At 42.6% G+C, this 17,698-nt stretch overlaps 1 protein-coding gene across 2 annotated transcripts in view; it reads left to right on the forward strand.

Annotated features, from left to right (window-relative positions):
- Positions 1-8,647, forward strand: part of FUT8 (fucosyltransferase 8) — a 158,414-nt gene extending 149,767 nt beyond the window's left edge. For both annotated transcript variants that reach the window (XM_066608684.1, XM_066608685.1), the window contains exons 10-11: positions 1-151; positions 7,650-8,647. In XM_066608684.1, the coding sequence (XP_066464781.1) occupies positions 1-151; positions 7,650-7,967 (469 nt within the window). In that variant the 3' untranslated portion in view covers positions 7,968-8,647. The remainder of the gene's footprint in view (positions 152-7,649) is intronic.
- The last annotated feature ends 9,051 nt before the right edge of the window (positions 8,648-17,698 follow it).

Genomic DNA, 17,698 nt, shown 5'->3' on the forward strand with positions numbered 1-17,698 from the left:
ATACCCCCAGTACGAGTTCATCAGTGACAACTCCATATCCTGGTCAGCCGGTCTGCACAATCGATACACAGAAAACTCCTTGAGGGGCGTTATCCTGGATATCCATTTCTTATCCCAATCGGACTTTCTTGTTTGCACCTTTTCCTCGCAGGTGAGTCATACAAAGGACCGCCAGGGCACGCTGAGAGCTGTAGTCCTCCAACAGCTATAGAGCCGCAGGCTGGAGACTGTATGTTGTGTGCAAATGAATTTAGCAACGTTGATTGATTTAGCATTTTCTGAAGTTCTATTTAAGGACGTCTGGTAATTTTGAACCAGCGCTGTGAGTGTTTTGTAATTTAGTTTAATGTTGATTTAATAGATGAGATATTGATGGAGCTTTCAGGTTGCACTAAGTAATAAATCTCTGAGGATGGACTTACTTTATAATGCTAGTCACATTGTCATCCCATTAATCTGCTTGGTGTACTCTCGCGGGCTCGAAGGTAAGGTGCGGAAATAATAGAGGACTATATTTTTTACCATCTTGAACATTTTTATTTTCCCTTCTACTTTCTATTACTTTACAGCGGCGCTCACATAGTTCTTCCAAAACAAGGATGAAAATAATAAAGGGACGTTTTATATGCAAAATCCTCAGCATGTTCAAATCGGTTGTCAAGGGAGGCTAAATGCTTACCTGGACCTGCGGTGTTAGAATCGGCACTTCCGGCCTAGTACTGACACCGGGTCCCGTGGTATGGCCCCTCTCTGTGCCCATTATGTCATCAAGGGGGCTGACTGTTCAGTTCATTTGAACACACTAAGAGCAGAGATCTTAATTTCATAAGATTTCGGTCCCTATAAGACCAGAGAAGTTCCATAGGGTGTTGGTCCTAAGAAGACCGCATGTACACTATCCTACCAAAAGTAACTGGTCACCTGAGCAAGAATCACAAGTAGTATTTAGTTCCATATGTTAATACGTAGTGGGGCTCCTTTGGCCCTAATGACATCTGATACTCTCCGGGTTATAATTTCTACTAACGTCTGATACACTTCAGCTGGTATTTCCCTCCATTCATCCTGCAAACATCTGGCAAGATGGATGCTGTTCATATTTCCTGACATGATAATATTGATGATATTCCAGTTCATCCCAAAAATGTTCAGCAGGGTTCAGATCAGGACTCTGTGCAGCCAGTCCAATATCCATGTCCTCAAGCCAACATAAAACGGCATTGAATTTGTGACAAGGCACGTAACGAGGACATACATTTACGTCTTGTGTTCGGGGTTTGTATGGAGGGGGCTTGAGAGCTGATCCCGCTCCATACAATGCCGGTTCTAGCCACTGGCACCCGCTAGCAACAGCTGCAGCCATTTCCCTTATTTGCATATTGCCGTATAATGTAATACTATGGTATTGCATTATACTGCAGGAACTTTCAAACAATCGCAAGTTCAAGTTGCCTGTAGGGACTAAAAAGAAAAAATGTAAAAATCGGTTTAAAATAGTTTTTTTAATTAGAAAAAATAAACGGTATTAAAAGTTTTTAAAAAAAAAACTTTTCCCATATTTACAATTAAAACATGAAGACAAAAACATTGTACAGAATTTTATAATATTAAATCGCTGCTTCCGTAAAAGTCTGATCTATCAAAGAAATACCTTATTTACTCCGCATGGTGAATGTTGTCTGGGGAAAAAAAATACACAACGTCAGAATTGCGCTTCTTCAGTCACTCTGTCACCAAGAAAAAATGTAATAAAAAGCGATCAAGAAGTCATGTGTTCTCCAAAACAAACTATCAGTACAAAGTATAACGCGTCCTGCAAAAAACAAGCCTTCACACAGCCAAGTTGATGGATCAATAAAAGAATTATGATTTTTTTTTTTTTTTTTTGAAAGTTGGGAGGAAAAAAGCAAAAATAAGAAAGGACTGTATTCTAAAGGGGTTAATAGGTAAGTCAACCCCCTTCGGTCTGCAACGGCTGTAACAGAGACAGTGGAGGGGGCTGGCTTAGTTATTAGGAAAAGCTAAACAGCCCACCCGCTTGATGGTGTGATGGGCACAGACAAGGGGCCCGACCACATGAATGGGCAAGAATCAGAGGTTCTGACACCACAAGTCTATGTAGGCATTTGGCCTCCCTCGACCGCCCCCTTAACGATTGACTCTTTCTGTGATCTCTGGTTTGCATGCAGTAGGTGTACATGGATTTTATATAGTGTGTACCTTAGGAGCACGTTGGTGTGTACCTTGGCTTAAGATGGTTGACACATGAAAAAATTCAGTCCCATACAGAGAATTATTAAAAATTGACCCCGGCCAGCTTTATTCTGCAGATACATGGCAGAGCAATAGACGTCAGTTCAGAAACTAAATCCTGGCCTCCAGCCTCCACCCAACAGAAGTGTCCCTAGCTGCCATGCTCCAGGCTTATTGCCCAGAGCCTTACCCATGTATGTCTGTCCGTACCATCATGGTATTCGTGACTCCCCAGGCATGGCAAAGCCTTTTGAGCATAGAAGTTCGCTTTCAGATGAGATTCACATGTGGCAGATTTATTGCAGAAATGACTGTTACTGGATAACGGTTCCATTCCTCTGAATAGGGTTGGAAAGCACATGTAGTTCTGCAAGCCTCATTCATATGAGATCTGCCATGTGTACATTCACCGATGGGCAATCCTTGCATGTCCTATTCTAGTCCATATTCACAGACGAGAACAGGATGTGCAATGTGTAGTGTCCGCAGGTAGGGCAGCACACAGATATCCTTGTGCTGCCCCGTATGAGTTGTGCCTGAGTTTCCTGGCCGTAGTGTAATCAGTGGTCTATTGAGCAAAAGCATTCTCTCCTCTGCACCAGTTTGGTTATAGGAAGCCAGTATTTGGAAAGGACAGGGGTGTTAAGTCATCTGTCTGTCATTTTCTAGTTGCGTTCCACCTCCATGAATACATAGCCACACTAAGCTGTGGGGTTAATGTATAAGGGCTATAACGTTCCATTTAAAGTCACTGTACAAATGTCAGTAAGTGTCGCCCTTGACCATAATTACCGGTTTTTCGCCATCTTTTCCGCTCTCTTGGCGAAAACGCATGAGCAATGAGCTGCGCTTACAAAGACCTTAACGGATGTGTAACCTACGAAATGGATCTCCACCATTAGCTCAGAAAAGACGACTTTTTAATGCCTTTTAAAAGGACCAAATCAGAGCGGCGTAGTTCTGTCATATCCGAGCAGCCACGCCGGCTGTGACTCCGTGAACTATAGATCATGATGTGCAATAAAGGAGCTGATTAACAGACTTGCGGCTGCATAATAAACCACGCAGGCAGCGCAGAATTATCATCTGTTATCTGCAGCCTGCTGATGTTTGTCACGTGGAGACAATTTACTGTGATGTCTTCACCGCCTCGCTATAAACTGTAGATAACCAAACAAGAGAAACTGGGATTGTTTTTTTTTTCCAGAATGCAAACAAAGTCTTTTATAATTATATTAAAGGGCATTATCCTGAAAACAAAGTAAAAATCCTACTGAACCACTAGGACCAAGCAGTGGTTAACACTGCAGACTGGCCATACATTAATAATCTACAGACAGTTCATATTTAATTCTCTGCCGCATTGCAGCTGCTACAAGGAACCCCAAACTCTTAAAGGGTTGTCCCACTTCTGGCTGTTTTGCTGCAGGAAGCAGGCGGCTCCATACATTGCGCAGTGGCCAGGGTTGGTACTTCAATAGGACTCCGCCTGCAGTACCAACCCCAGCCACCTGGCAATGTTCGGAGCTGTCTGCTTTCTGCAGCAAAATAGCAAGAAGTGGGGACAACCCTTTAAGCTTTTTTTTAGATTTATGTTATGTGTGCGTTATCAAGTGCGGGCATTTTGTAACACCTTTTTTATTTAGTCATTTACATGTATTGAGCCCCGTTCACCATGCTTTGGGGGATATTGTCTTAGCCCAGCATAGTGTCGCCTTAACAGCATTATGGGCTCCCCGGGCAAAGCAGTGTGTACTGGGGCCCCTGCGAAATGGGACGACGTAGAAAAAATTCGGGAGGGGGAGTGAGTTAGAAACCGGGTTAGTAAGTGGGGAAGAGCCCTCAGCCTACTTTACACTAGAAGGTAACGAGATGATGTGCTACGCTTCACAAGATGATCCACATCCATTTGGTACAAAATCTCTTTTTATTATAGAAATTCTGGATAACTTACAGAAGGAGTTATGGGTAATTTACAGAAGGAGTTATGGGTAGTTTACAGAAGGAGTTATGGGTAGTTTACAGAAGGAGTTATGGGTAGTTTACAGAAGGAGTTATGGGTAGTTTACAGAAGGAGTTATGGGTAGTTTACAGAAGGAGTTATGGGTAATTCACAGAAGGAGTTATGGGTAATTCACAGAAGGAGTTATGGGTAATTCACAGAAGGAGTTATGGGTAATTCACAGAAGGAGTTATGGGTAATTCACAGAAGGAGTTATGGGTAATTCACAGAAGGAGTTATGGGTAATTCACAGAAGGAGTTATGGGTAATTTACAGAAGGAGTTATGGGTAATTTGAAAGTGAAACAGAAAGTGAAAAAATTAAAGTCTTCACACGTGGCATAGACAGATTGGAGCCAAGTTCAAATCCTGTCACACAACACTATCATATACAATACAAGGTTCGTTGAAATGTTAACATACATAGATTAGTATGGGGCTTTTATTCTTGTGGGGCCCCCGGGCAAGTGCCGATCAGGCCCATGCATTAAGATGGCACTGCCCCAGCATTCCCAGTGCAGGTTTTAGTATAATTTTCCACTAATGCATGTATCAGGTGCACCTCCGTGGGCCTGCACAGAAACATACGCCAGGTCGGACCCGGTGTACCTTTCTGTCATCATTTACAGTAGCGTAAATTATACATTATCTGTTGCCCTGGGGTGGCCACACCTCTTCCTAACAAGGGCCACCCATTTAAGTTCTTTATAAATTAAAAAGTGGCAAGACTTGGGATAAAAAGCCCAAAAGGTGCAAATTTTTGTGCAAATTCTCACTTGTGCAAAATTTGCAACTCTTTTTACACTAGAAACTGGCCTAAAAGGCTTCATGTCTGTTTTTAATGTTTCTATGTAATTTTTAGATCTTGATGACCAACTTCTCTGTGATTGGTACACTTTTTGGCATTCAATCTAATTCTATTCGTTTGTAGATTTATTGTGTTGTTTTTGAGGCCATCGATTTCAGTGGGAACTTGAGTAGTGTTTCATTTCTCCTTGGGTCCTCCAGAGGAGATGCCAGAACATGTGCACTTCCAGTTTTAATGGCATCATAAATTCTGCTCTTATAATTGCACACACAGGTCATATCAATAAAGCAAAACGACTTGAAAAACTGATGACTCAAAAGAAGAAACAACGTGACCCACCTGCCGCCAGAGCTCTACTTACCTGCTCCTCATTGGCATTCTGTTTGCTGAGGTTCATGTACAGATGCAGAAATGAAATCGCTGACCTTTTCCAAGGATGTAGGCTGACATCTGTATACTGTGCTATAGAGGCACAGTGGGAGATGGGGATATAGCAGATTAGTGCATGCCCAATTATACCAATATAGACCGTAGGCGTGCTTGTTAATTGTTCTATTAGGACTCCCTCATATACCAACCATTGATATGATGATTATATACCCATCCCATTCTGTGCAACGTGCGAGATACAGTTGTTCTCGGAGAGTTCCCCATTCTTCACCATTGTGTCTCGGATTCTCCACAGACGAGAGATGACAAGGCGGCGCGGAGAAGATGTAATTGTTCCGCAGTAAATGCTGATGCAGCACAGTATAATATAAATCAATGTGCCGAGCATGGCAATGAGGACACGCGCCTCTTCCTGGATACATTGTCAGATTTGTATTGTTAAATGTAATTATGCTGACAAACAATGTATTTCTAGGCAGCTAGCATGGGTTGTTAGATTGTTATCGCAGGGCTTTAACCCCTCGTGCTGCTCCTGCGGATGCATTAGAAGTAGATTCTGCTCCTGACTTGATGGTTTATGACGCTTTCCCATCGTACTAAAACCGAAGCAACTTCTAAGTGGATGGGAAATGGAAAACAGGTAAAAGCCAAAGCTGCTTAGTTGTCTTACAGATTGGATGACGCACTTGAGTTTACATGCAGGTACCTTTCACAAACACACAGTCTGATTTATGGGCTCCTCTTCACTATTTCCATCTGCACAAGGGATGGGGCAGCAAACACCAGCTCAGGTCGGAGACTTCTCAACAACTGATGTACATGTGTGTCACGTCATAATGTTGGAAATCATAAATGGAGTGGGTTGAGGAGCTTACAGTCACATGTAACCCCACAATGGTACCAATATAAAATGCAGCTCATCCCACAAAAAAAAAAAAGCCCTCACAAAGTTCCATCAACGCAAAAATAAAATTAGGGGTCTTTGAATGCTGCAACACAAGCTTATATAAAACACAAAAACTTTCTAAATATGCTATCATCATACTAAGCCACGGAATAAAGTTGTGTCATTTATACTGCTTTTTGAATTCTGTAAAAACTAAGCCAAAAAGACACTGTCCCAGGTGTGGGGATATTTTTTAAGTTTCACTCCTTAAGGCCAGCTGCACACGACCGGGTCGGATTCCGAATGCAGGATCCCGCAGCGGAATCAGACCCTTTACCCGTCCGGTGACCTCGCGTACCTGTCGTCGTCTTTCTTTTTGTACTGTACATGCTCTAGACAGCTCACCGACGGACCTGCACAGAACAGATTTCCCCGCGGTGTCGCTAGGCTATGACGCGGAATCCGCGACCTGTCCACAATGTTAATTGGAAGCCATCCGCGCTGTAACCACTCAAAAATAGAGCATGCTGTGATTTTATTTTTATTTTTTTCTCCACGAGTGGAAAATCGCAATTGATTTCCGCTCGCTCTGGACTCCGCAATGCATATCCAGCTGTGTGCAGCCGGCCTAGACATTTTTAAAAGTGTTTCAATGCATTACAAAGTATCTAGTACCATTTAAAAAAATACCACTTGGCCCACAAAAAAAACAAGCCCTCATTCAGTTATCTTCTAAAGAAAACTAAAAAACTGCAATATAGAAAAACATTTGCTGTGGTAAGTAGTAGTTAAAGGCCTTTCACACTTTCATATGACTTTCAGAATAGACTTTTGTGTGTACATGAGGAATAACACTATTTCTGGCCATTATATGACTTTTATATTTGGCATTTATCACCGCTTTTCTCCCTCCGCAGATGTCAAATTTAATTCTCACTTCTCCCTGAGATGGAGGGTGGAGACTAGCTGCAGTGATGGTGTTTCCCATACTCTGCACACATACGGAAGAAGATATTCTGTTCCCCTTTCTCTCTGCAGTACACCCTCATAAGTAACAGCAATGCACAGGGCATTCTACAGCAGTGCAGAGTAATCTAGCTGTGATTTCAGTAGCTGTGAGGCAGTAAATCTCTTATTATAAGCTGTAGCAGCACATCTACGTAAATCTCCGCTTCTGTCTCCCTGCTCTCTCCCGCTGAAGCCTGTGATTAACTGAGTGGTCACTTGCATAATGAAGTAAATCCCAAGTAGTGCTGAACTTACTTTTACAAATTATGAGTAGTTGTCTGATGATTTTTCCTTCTTCTGCAGGTCTGCCGAGTTGCTTATGAGATCATGCAGACACTCCATCCCGACGCTTCATCTAATTTTCACTCCTTGGATGATATTTATTATTTCGGAGGACAAAATGCTCACAACCAAATTGCTATATATCCCCACCATCCGAGAAATGCAGATGACATCCCTATGGAACCTGGGGACATTATTGGCGTAGCTGGAAATCACTGGGATGGTTACTCAAAGGGCATTAATCGTAAACTAGGCCGAACCGGTCTCTACCCTTCATATAAAGTTAAGGAAAAAATTGAAACTGTCAAATACCCAACATATCCGGACGCAGACAAATGAGCGAACGTGACAGCCTGATAATAGAAGCTACTATGTGCCCATTGAAACACCAGAGAGACTTAATTGCAGTTCTAAGTTATGTCAAGACGTAAAGCTGTTTGAATGCAGCGAAAAGGATTTTCCTGGAAGTTTCTATTCCTTGAACGTCTGTGGAGAACATTTACAGCGCAAAACTCTCTCCTAAAACGTTTCTACCTGTCTGCCGATCTGGCTGGTCAGTGGAGCGTGGTGCTCTCCGTCTGCCATTAACTTGACAGTACCCAGACGTTTAACACTGCCATATTGTGCAATTAGAGTGAAATGAAGATGTTTTATACTTGCAAGGTTTTAAACGATGATGCCTGTTACCAATGGTGCACCGGTCAATAAGAATCCAGCACAGCCTGAAGAATTGTGTGGATTTCCATGCTTAAGTAGCATCGCGACTGTTGGCCATACAGTCCAAGAGTCCAAAGGAAGTTAGGTGGTTTCACTTAAAGACATTTGATTTAGGCAGATCCCTCGAGAAAGAGCCACATTGTTGTTCAGTACATGAATGGCCCATCACACAGACAAAACCATTCACTGTTTGTTACTGTAGGAAGACTTTTTTTTTTGTATAAATGCTCCATAAGATGATTCTTACACACGTGTTTCTTGGCATTGTCTTTGATAACAAACAATTAAATGATAAAAAATGACCTATTTATAACTGCTTGCAAACTGCTGAGAAGGGGAAATGAGTCCGTGGTAAGAACTGCTGTAGAACGGTGCAGAGGAGTACTCCTACATCTAGAATAGTATCTATATCCCAGGAACTTTGGCTGCATCTGAAAGTGTCTCCATTGTTGGCTTGTTGTGGCACAGTGTGTTAACGCAGCAGTAATGCAGTCCTAAGCTCTCGCTCACGACCTGAAGGTTGCAAGGTCTATCCCTGCATGATTCAGGTAGCCGGCTCAAGGTTGACTCAGCCTTCCATCCTTCCGAGGTGGGTAAAATAAGTACCCAGCTTATAAATAAATATTAAAATAAAAATAATAAAATTACCTGAAAGTGCTGCGGAATAAGTTGGCGTTATGCAAATAACAGGATTTATGCAAATAACAGGATTAATTCTTAAATGGAGCCTGAAGTGCTGAATCTGCAGACATCATGTTATAGAGCAGGCGGAGCAAAGTAGATTGATATATACCATATTTACTCAATGATTAGCCGAGTCAATAAGTTTTACCACAAAAAATTGGTAAAACTTATTGACTCGAGTATAAGCTTAGCTATACTCGAGTGTATATAGTAGGTGAAAAATAAAAGCAATACTCCCTATTAGCCGGCGTCTGTGTCCCCGGCGCGATACTCTCCCCGGCAGTGCGGCCAGCTGCTGCAGTCTTCTCCCCACTGTCATCTTCCTGGATTGCTTTTGAAATCCCCACCGTCAGCGCTGTGATTCGATCGAGCGCCGGCCAATCACAGTCGGTGCTCGATAAACCAATCACAGCCATTCAGAATGACCTCACTGAATGGCTGTGATTGGGTTATTGAGCACCGACTGTGATTTCCGCCGCTTGTTCCAATCACAGCGCTTACGGTGGGGATTTCTAAAGCAAGCAAGGGAGAAGACAGCGGAGAGAAGACTGCAGCAGCTGGCCGCACCACCGGGGACACAGACGCCGGCTAATAGGTGAGTATTGAGTTTTTTGGGGGGTTTTTTTGTTTTTCTTTTACCTCACTCGAGTTTAAGCCAAGGGGGGCTTTTCCAGCACATTTTTTTGTGCTGAAAAACTCTGCTTATACTCGAGTATATACGGTAGTTTTGTAAAGAAATATAACTTGTATTTTATTTCAACCTCTGCTCATTCTGGGCATTGGAGTCCGGTGAGCGGTCCTTGATCTCTATGCGCAGTTAGAGGGAAGGCTGTCAGTCACTCCAGCCACTGGACTCTGAAAAGGGTTTTCCCGGCAATTTTTATTGATGACCTTTACTGAGGATAGAGAAAGGAATCAGGGAGAGCGCCTAACTTGAAAGATGATGCAGGTATAGATAAAATATCCGAAATTAAATTCACCCGTTGCCAGACGCGCTCCTCAAGGAATGAGCCTGAACCTCAGGGTCCAAGTTGACTCAGCAAGGTATCTTTCAGACCAAAGGATCCTCCAGCAGCAAATCCAAGATAAATGGAGAGCCAGCAGCAAAGGGCTAACTCAATACCCCCATAAGGGGTGAGTAAAATATATAAGAGCAACAGAGGATAGTTGAGGATAGTATACGCAAAAGTAGTAAAGAAAAAGGCTGCAGGTTCTACTCTTGGAATGCGGAAGTCTTTTCCTTTACTACTTTCACATATATTTCTCTGATACGCTCTCCTTCAACTGATGTCTATTTGACGAAAGATTGATCTGCAACACCTATTGGACTACGGGCATTTGGGGCGTGGTGGCCTACCCATAAGGGTCTGGCCGCCTACTCTAGGTAAGTCCCCCATCAGTAATTCCTTTGCTAGTAATGCATTTACTCGAAAGCGCTGTCCTGGTTGTTTTTTTTGTCTTTTGTGTGCCTTTTACCGCTCAATAGAGGTTCACCGCTTGGGATTCCGACCAGTTAGCTTTTCAGGCACCCGTTGTCATTGCGAAACCACAGGGTAAGAAGCAGATAGCTCAGACTCCTGTGTAGTGGATGGTGGGTGCTGGTAATTGCAAGCAGTGGTCCAATTGATTCTAAATGAGCTGTACCAACAATGACGGGCGCTGGGTACTAACTGGGTCGGAACGATCTGCTTCTGTCGGTACCCTTGTTTTGCCCATAACAACGGGCGCCCAAACAACTGATTGGTCGGCTTCCCAAGTAGCAAACTCCAGTCGATCAACTATTAATGACCTGTCCTGAAGACAGGTAATCAGTAAAAATTACTGGAAAAAACACTTTAAACCCAGAAATAGCAGGGAGTCCAATCAGTAAGTTACATGTTATGCTCAATTTAATATCAGTCTGCTCTGCTCCTACTGCTCTAGGACCTGCTGCCGCTAGACTGGACTGCTTTTTTATGGTGATAGGATCCAGTATCCACCCTTTAACGGTAACCTATTAGTGGAGCTAAAATTACTTTTGAGTTAATCTTAGTAAGAAATGTTCCTGCTATGAGATGTATACTTTTTAAAGGGAATCTGTCCCCAATGATGAGCACCATGAACTAGGCTATGCTGCTCGAAGGACAGGACCTAAGGATTCCCCATTCCCTAGCTGATAAACCTGTAGAAGTCTGTGTAGGGACTTATATCTGGTCCCTAAGGGAGTGTGTGCAGCCTGCAGAGATTAACACCTGCTCCGAATTCTATGGGTGACAGCGCGGGAACGGTAAGTTGGTAGGTTATACAAAGCTCATCTCTGGACTCCTCAGGATCTGCCTTATAAACACCATTACTTAGTTTATAGTACTCGTAGGTGATGACAGGTTCCCTTTAAGGAAAGTCTTAGTTTAAGAAATCAACACATTTACTTTGTGCACAGAAAAAAAGACAACCCTTTAACAGTGATGGACTGTAAATGAATCAGACACAGCTACACGCGCAATGCACCATTCAAGTAGTGAAGGGACGAGACCACTGCCATTTTATTCTGATACTAGATGGCTTTTTCGTTATAAATTCCCACATCTGTTCAATCCTGGAATGGCCCTTTATAAACTGTTCACTTTTGAACACCATTTTATATATACCGAGTGTCCCAAGAACAATGTATCCATGATTGAAAACCGCTTATGACTCAATCACTCACTGGGGGAGATAAATCAAAACTGGTGTGAAAGAAAACTGGCTTATTTGCCCATAGCATCCAATCAGATTTCACCTCCTGAAAATGAAAGCAAAGACCTGATTGCTTGCTATGGGTGACTAAGCCAGTTTTCCTTTGAACCAGATTTGATTTATTTCCCCCATTTAATTCACACTCCTTTTCAGGCTTAACTGATTAGAAATAATGGATGAAGTCAGACTAAGTTTAGAACCAAGGATCCTAAATTGCTACTGAAAGTTTGAAAAAGCAGTTGAAGTGCAAAGACCGTTTTAGAAAAGAGTTTCATACAAATGGGCCCTGCAGAAGTTGTTTGCAGAGCCCAGGGTATAATTAATCACACGCCCAGCTGTGCCCACAGCTGCATTGTTTTCATCACGGGTGTCGGACGAATATAATGTTAACTGCCACCTCCCCATGGAAATAACAGCCTGCAGTCTACTGCTTTATCTTTAGTACCTGAACGATGCATTTTAAGCTCACCTTAAAAACATCATTCAAACGAAAGGTGCCCAATGCCCGCGCTTACATGTAACGATTATCGCTCAAATTCGGTCATTTGAACGGATTATGAGCGATAATCGTTGCGTGTAAATGGGCCTTCACTATCACTGGAATTAGAGATAAGTTTGAAGCAGATGGAACTGTTCAGAATGTCCACAGGAAAAGTTCCGGAAGACCACAGACATCGGCAAGCCCCAAAAAGTAAGAAAGGTTGATGGAAAAGTAGCTCCAGAGTCCAAGAAAATCTGTACGGCAAGTGGATCATGAGAACGGAACTTCAAAATCGAGTGTCCAGCGTGTTTTGAAGCTCTATCATTGGAAAAGTTACATCCCAAGAATAGTCCATCCTCTCAATGATGATCCTCCCAAGCAGAGAGTTTCACAAATACGTGGTAGGATGTGCCAAAGATGTAGTTTCCAAGAAAGGTTGTTTTTTTTTTTGTTTTTTTTTAGCAATGAAGCTACATTTAAATTAAATGGCTCAGTTAACAACCACAATTGCACCTACTCGGGACCTGAGAATCCGCATATTATGGAGGAACATCATGATAATTTACTAGGAGTTAGTGTGATGCGACTTATCAACAAAGGGATTAATTGGGCCATTCTTTTTTTTCCGCTTCTGGGACTAGTGCCATTTACTTGAACTTGCTGCAGTAATCTGTTCAAAATTCTGCTGGCTACTACTGGAAACTGTCAACAACTTGCCAACACACCCTTAAGCTGAGCTCCTACCATGCAGTACTCTGTTTTACTGTGTGGGGGGGGGGGTATTTAGTCAGATACCTATTGTACAAGTTCTCCCACTTAAAAAGATGAGAGAGGCCTGTAATTGACATCATAGGTAGACCTCAACTATGAGAGACAACATGAGAAAACACATCCAGAAAATCACATTGTCTGATTTGTAACGAATTTATTTGCAAATTATGGTGGAAAATAAGTATTTGTTCACCTACAAACAAGCAAGATTTCCGGGTCTCACAGACCTGTAACGGCTTCTTTAAGAGGCTCCTCTGTCCTCCACTCATTACCTGTAGTAATGGCACCTGTTTGAACTTGTTATCAGTATAAAAGACACCTGTCCACAACCTCAAGCAGTTACATTCCAAACTCCACTATGGTGAAGACCAAAGATCTGTCGAAGGACACCAGAAACAAAATTGTAGCCCTGCACCAGACTGGGAAGACTGAATCTGCAATAGGCAAGCGGCTTGGTGTGAAGAAATCAACTCTGGAAGCAATAATTAGAAAATGGAAGAGATACAAGACCACTGATAATCTCCCTCGATCTGGGCCTCCACGTAAGATTTCACCCCGTGGGGTCAAAATGATCAGAAGAGCGGTGAGCAAAAATCCCAGACCCACACGGGGGGACCTAGTGAATGATCTGGAGAGAGCTGGGACCAACGTAACAAAGGCTACCATCAGTAACACACTATGCCGCGAGGGACTCAGATCCTGCAGTGCCAGACGTGTCCCCCTGCTTAAGCCAGTACATGTCTGGGGCCGACTGAAGTTTGCTAGAGAGCATTTGGATGATCCAGAAGAGTATTGGGAGAATGTCATATGGTCACATGAAACCAAAGTAAAACTGTTTGGCAGAAACACAACTCGCTGTGTTTGGAGGAGAAGGAATGCTGGGTTGTATCCAAAGAACACCATACCTACTGTGAAGCATGGGGGTGGCAACATCATGCTTTGGGGCTATTTTTCTGCAAAGCGACCAGGACAACTGATCCGCATATATCGTGAGATTTTGAGTGCAAACCTCCTTCCATCAGGAAGGGGACTGAAGATGAAACGTGGCTGGGTCTTTCAGCATGACAATGATTCAAAGCACACCACCAGGGCAACAAAGGAGTGGCTTCGTAAGAAGCATTTCAAGGTCCTGGAGTGGCTTAGCCAGTCTACAGATCTCAACCCTATAGAAAACCTTTGGAGGGAGTTGAAAGTCTGTGTTGCCCAGCCACAAAACATTACTGCTCTTGAGGCGATCTGCATGGAGGAATGGGCCAACATACCAGCAACAGTGTGTGCCAACCTTGTGAGGACTTACAGAAAGCGTTTGTTATATATCCTTTATTGGCAATGACAGAAGTCAAAGTATTGAGATGAAGTTTTGTTATTGACCAAATACTTATTTTCCACCATAATTTGCAAATAAATTCGTTAAAAATCAGACAATGTGATTTTCTGGATGTGTTTTCTCATGTTGTCTCGCATAGTTGAGGTCTACCTATGATGTCAATTCCAGGCCTCTCTCATCTTTTTTAAGTAGGAAAACTTGTATAATTGGTATCTGACCCGAATATTTTTTCCCCACTGTACATGTGTTTATATAGGTTTATGTGTTTTTTTTTGTTTCTCCTCAACATCAGATTAAGGTCCTTTTTACCTAGACTGATAAAGTCCCTGAAACGCGTGCCAATTAAAGATATAGGAAATCGATCGGCAGTCGCATCCTTCCATTTTCATGTAGCAGATACCAGGCCAGCAAGGGATATGTAGAGATTTCTGAGCTGAAGCCTGTGGAACTGTGAAATGCAGAAAATAACTGAAGATCAGTCAGACAAAGTAACTTGACTTCCATGTAGATTATAACACTGTGTACATTTCAAAATGGTGTGCAAAAAGATGTGCATTTTACAAGTAGAAATCTTTTTCAGTACATTTTCCAGTCTGTTTACAGCCATATTCCACTGTACACCACAACCTTACTGTTCTCCTGCCTATGCCAAGAGAATTGTCTGATCTTATGCTCCAAATATTCTGTATTTCCATATCCTCCCTGTCTGACCAGCAGACTGCAGCTATGCAAAGCCCTGCCTGTCCTCGCACCTCATTCCTGACCACTGACCCCAAAACTCTGTGTACAATCATAAAGTAGGAAGTGCCTTAACACTGATGACAGTTGGCTCTCCTGTGACTAGATTGTGGTGTAGGAGTGCCTTTCGCTAGATAAGACCATTTCTGTACTATAGCATACACTCTGCCTATCAATCCCTGAAGACCTGCCGTTTTGCATCTGTCATATGCTAATAGAGGGGATATACAGTAGAACAATAAGGCTTGTATAAAAGAGTCTACCATTGACTTGTAGGAATGCTGCCTTCCAATAGGTGGCGCTGCAGAGGTATTGTTCCATCTCCCTTATTTGCATATTACCCAGAGAAGCATGAATGGCCTTATAAGTCTCCTCACTCACCTAGGCGCTCTCCTTAAGGAGAAAAGATAGCGCTGTCATGTGATGATGCCTTAAAAAGGAAAATAGGAGGATTATGATGGTTACTGAATTCTCAATAGAGCACAGACATTACTCTAACAAATACTGTATTTTTTATGTCCTGTTGTTTATAGAGCACCAGTATATTTTACAGCCCTTTACAAAGGTTGTCACTAGACACACAAGTCACTTTCCACAAGCGGGCTCAAAGTCTAACTTCGGATGAGTACATCAATTTCTAATGAAGCTAATGAATCTATCAGGTAAACCAGAGGAAATCCATAAAGTGCCAAGGCGATCATAGCTAGATGTTCTTGATTGGACTTCAACCCCGGGCCTAAATGCTGCAAACTAACTAATTTTGCAACATTTTAACAAATACTCATCCTACAAAACGTTGAGTATCATAAAACACATACATTCGTTATATTAAAGGGATTATCACATTTACAATTCTTGAAATTCCATGACTAATGTGAGAATAGTGCCTTCTTGGTTTAAAACTCCAGATAGTCCAGAACTGATGTTATAATAGCGCCACCTGCTGTTTCCATTGTGTCCACTTCAGTAATGTGTCCCAAGGTGGTCACACATGGTCAGTCTTACTTTTCTCTCTTTCCTTCCCTCGGTATGTGGAGGGATCTCTGGTGTGGTGAGCGGCTGCTTCTGAAGTTACTGCGTCTTCTCTGATGTCAGAAGACCAAGTGATAAGTGAGGTGGCAGCGTAAACTGCAAAGAAGCAAGACTCAATAGGTGTGACAACCGCGGAACATTTACTGAGGTGGGCTGGACACACAAATGTTCTTCAATAGACACAGCCGGTGCCGCTATTCTGACATCAATCCTGGAATGTCTGAGCATATAAATGGAAGGTGGCGCTATTCTTACATTAGTCCTGGAATATCTGGGGATATAAACAGCAGGTGGCGCTATTGTAACACTACTCCTGGAATATCTGGGGATAGAAAATAAACTTTTTTTTTTAATACAAGAAAAAAAATGTTTAATTATAGTCTGGATTTAACTATAAACAATCTTTTTGTGGGACAACCCCTTTATAAAAACTGAACAAGCCTATGCGTATAATCATATATAGTAAAGTTTTGTTGACATGACCTCACAAAACTGCAGTAAAAAGAGCATGAGTCTTTTGGGGAGGTTTCCTGTACGACATTCTCCTACTACCTAGTTATCACGAAAAAACTTTAATAAATTTTGTCAAGGTTTTTACTGTTTTTGCAAAGTTAGCAGTTTTTTATAGATTTATACTTTTACATTTCAGATTTGTGAATTTGTATTTTTTCTCAAGCGAACCTGGCATTTATTGGGAATGAATTGCTTCCTTGTCTTTGCAGAAGACTGAGGTGCAGACGCCACTAATGAGGAGGGAGCAGCGTCTCTCACTATGATCACTCTCAGCTGCACTGAGAAATAGCAGCCCCGAAGCAGCGACGCCTTTCAGAGAGTGTGAAGCACCCACTATGGTTGACCGCTGGGGATAATGGGACTACATGATGATACCTGTCAAATGTTTCCTCTGCCACAGTCCATGGATATAATAAATGTAAGCATGGAAGTGACTAGAGTCAGGTTACAAGATAAAGTCTATCAGCAGCTGAAGTAATATACTGTCATACTATTTTTTTGCATTATACGAAGGTATGATGTTTTCTTATATGTAGGTGAGGCTTCATAAGCACAATGAAGGAACACAAATGGAATTATGTAGTAAACAAAAAAGTGTTTCATATTTTTTGGATTTTCCAAAGCAGCTCCCTTATGCTTTGCACACTTGGCATTCTCCTAATCAGCTTTATGAGGCAGTCACCTGGAATAGTTTTCAGTTAGCAGGTATGCCTTGTCAGGAGTCAATGTGTGGAATGTAGGGATGAGCGAGTATACTCGCTAAAGCACTACTCGCTCGAGTAATGTGCTTTAGCCGAGTATCTCCCTGCTCGTCCCTGAAGATTTGGGGGGCGGGGAGAGCCGGGAGGAACGGAGGGGAGATCTCTCTCTCCCGCCCACTTCCCCCCCGCACCCCGCTGCGACTCACCTGTCAGCTGCGGCGGCTCCCGAATGTTCAGGGACGAGCAGGGAGATACTCTGCTAAAGCACATTACTCGAGCGAGTAGTGCTTTAGCGAGTATACTCTCTCATCCCTAGGAATGTCTTGCCTTCTCAATGTGTTTGAGACCATCGGTAGTGTTGAGGTCAGGTTCGTACACCGTTCCACGAAGT

The sequence above is a fragment of the Eleutherodactylus coqui genome, chromosome 6 (assembly GCF_035609145.1).
Source record: "Eleutherodactylus coqui strain aEleCoq1 chromosome 6, aEleCoq1.hap1, whole genome shotgun sequence".
NCBI classification, from domain to species: Eukaryota; Metazoa; Chordata; class Amphibia; order Anura; family Eleutherodactylidae; genus Eleutherodactylus; species Eleutherodactylus coqui.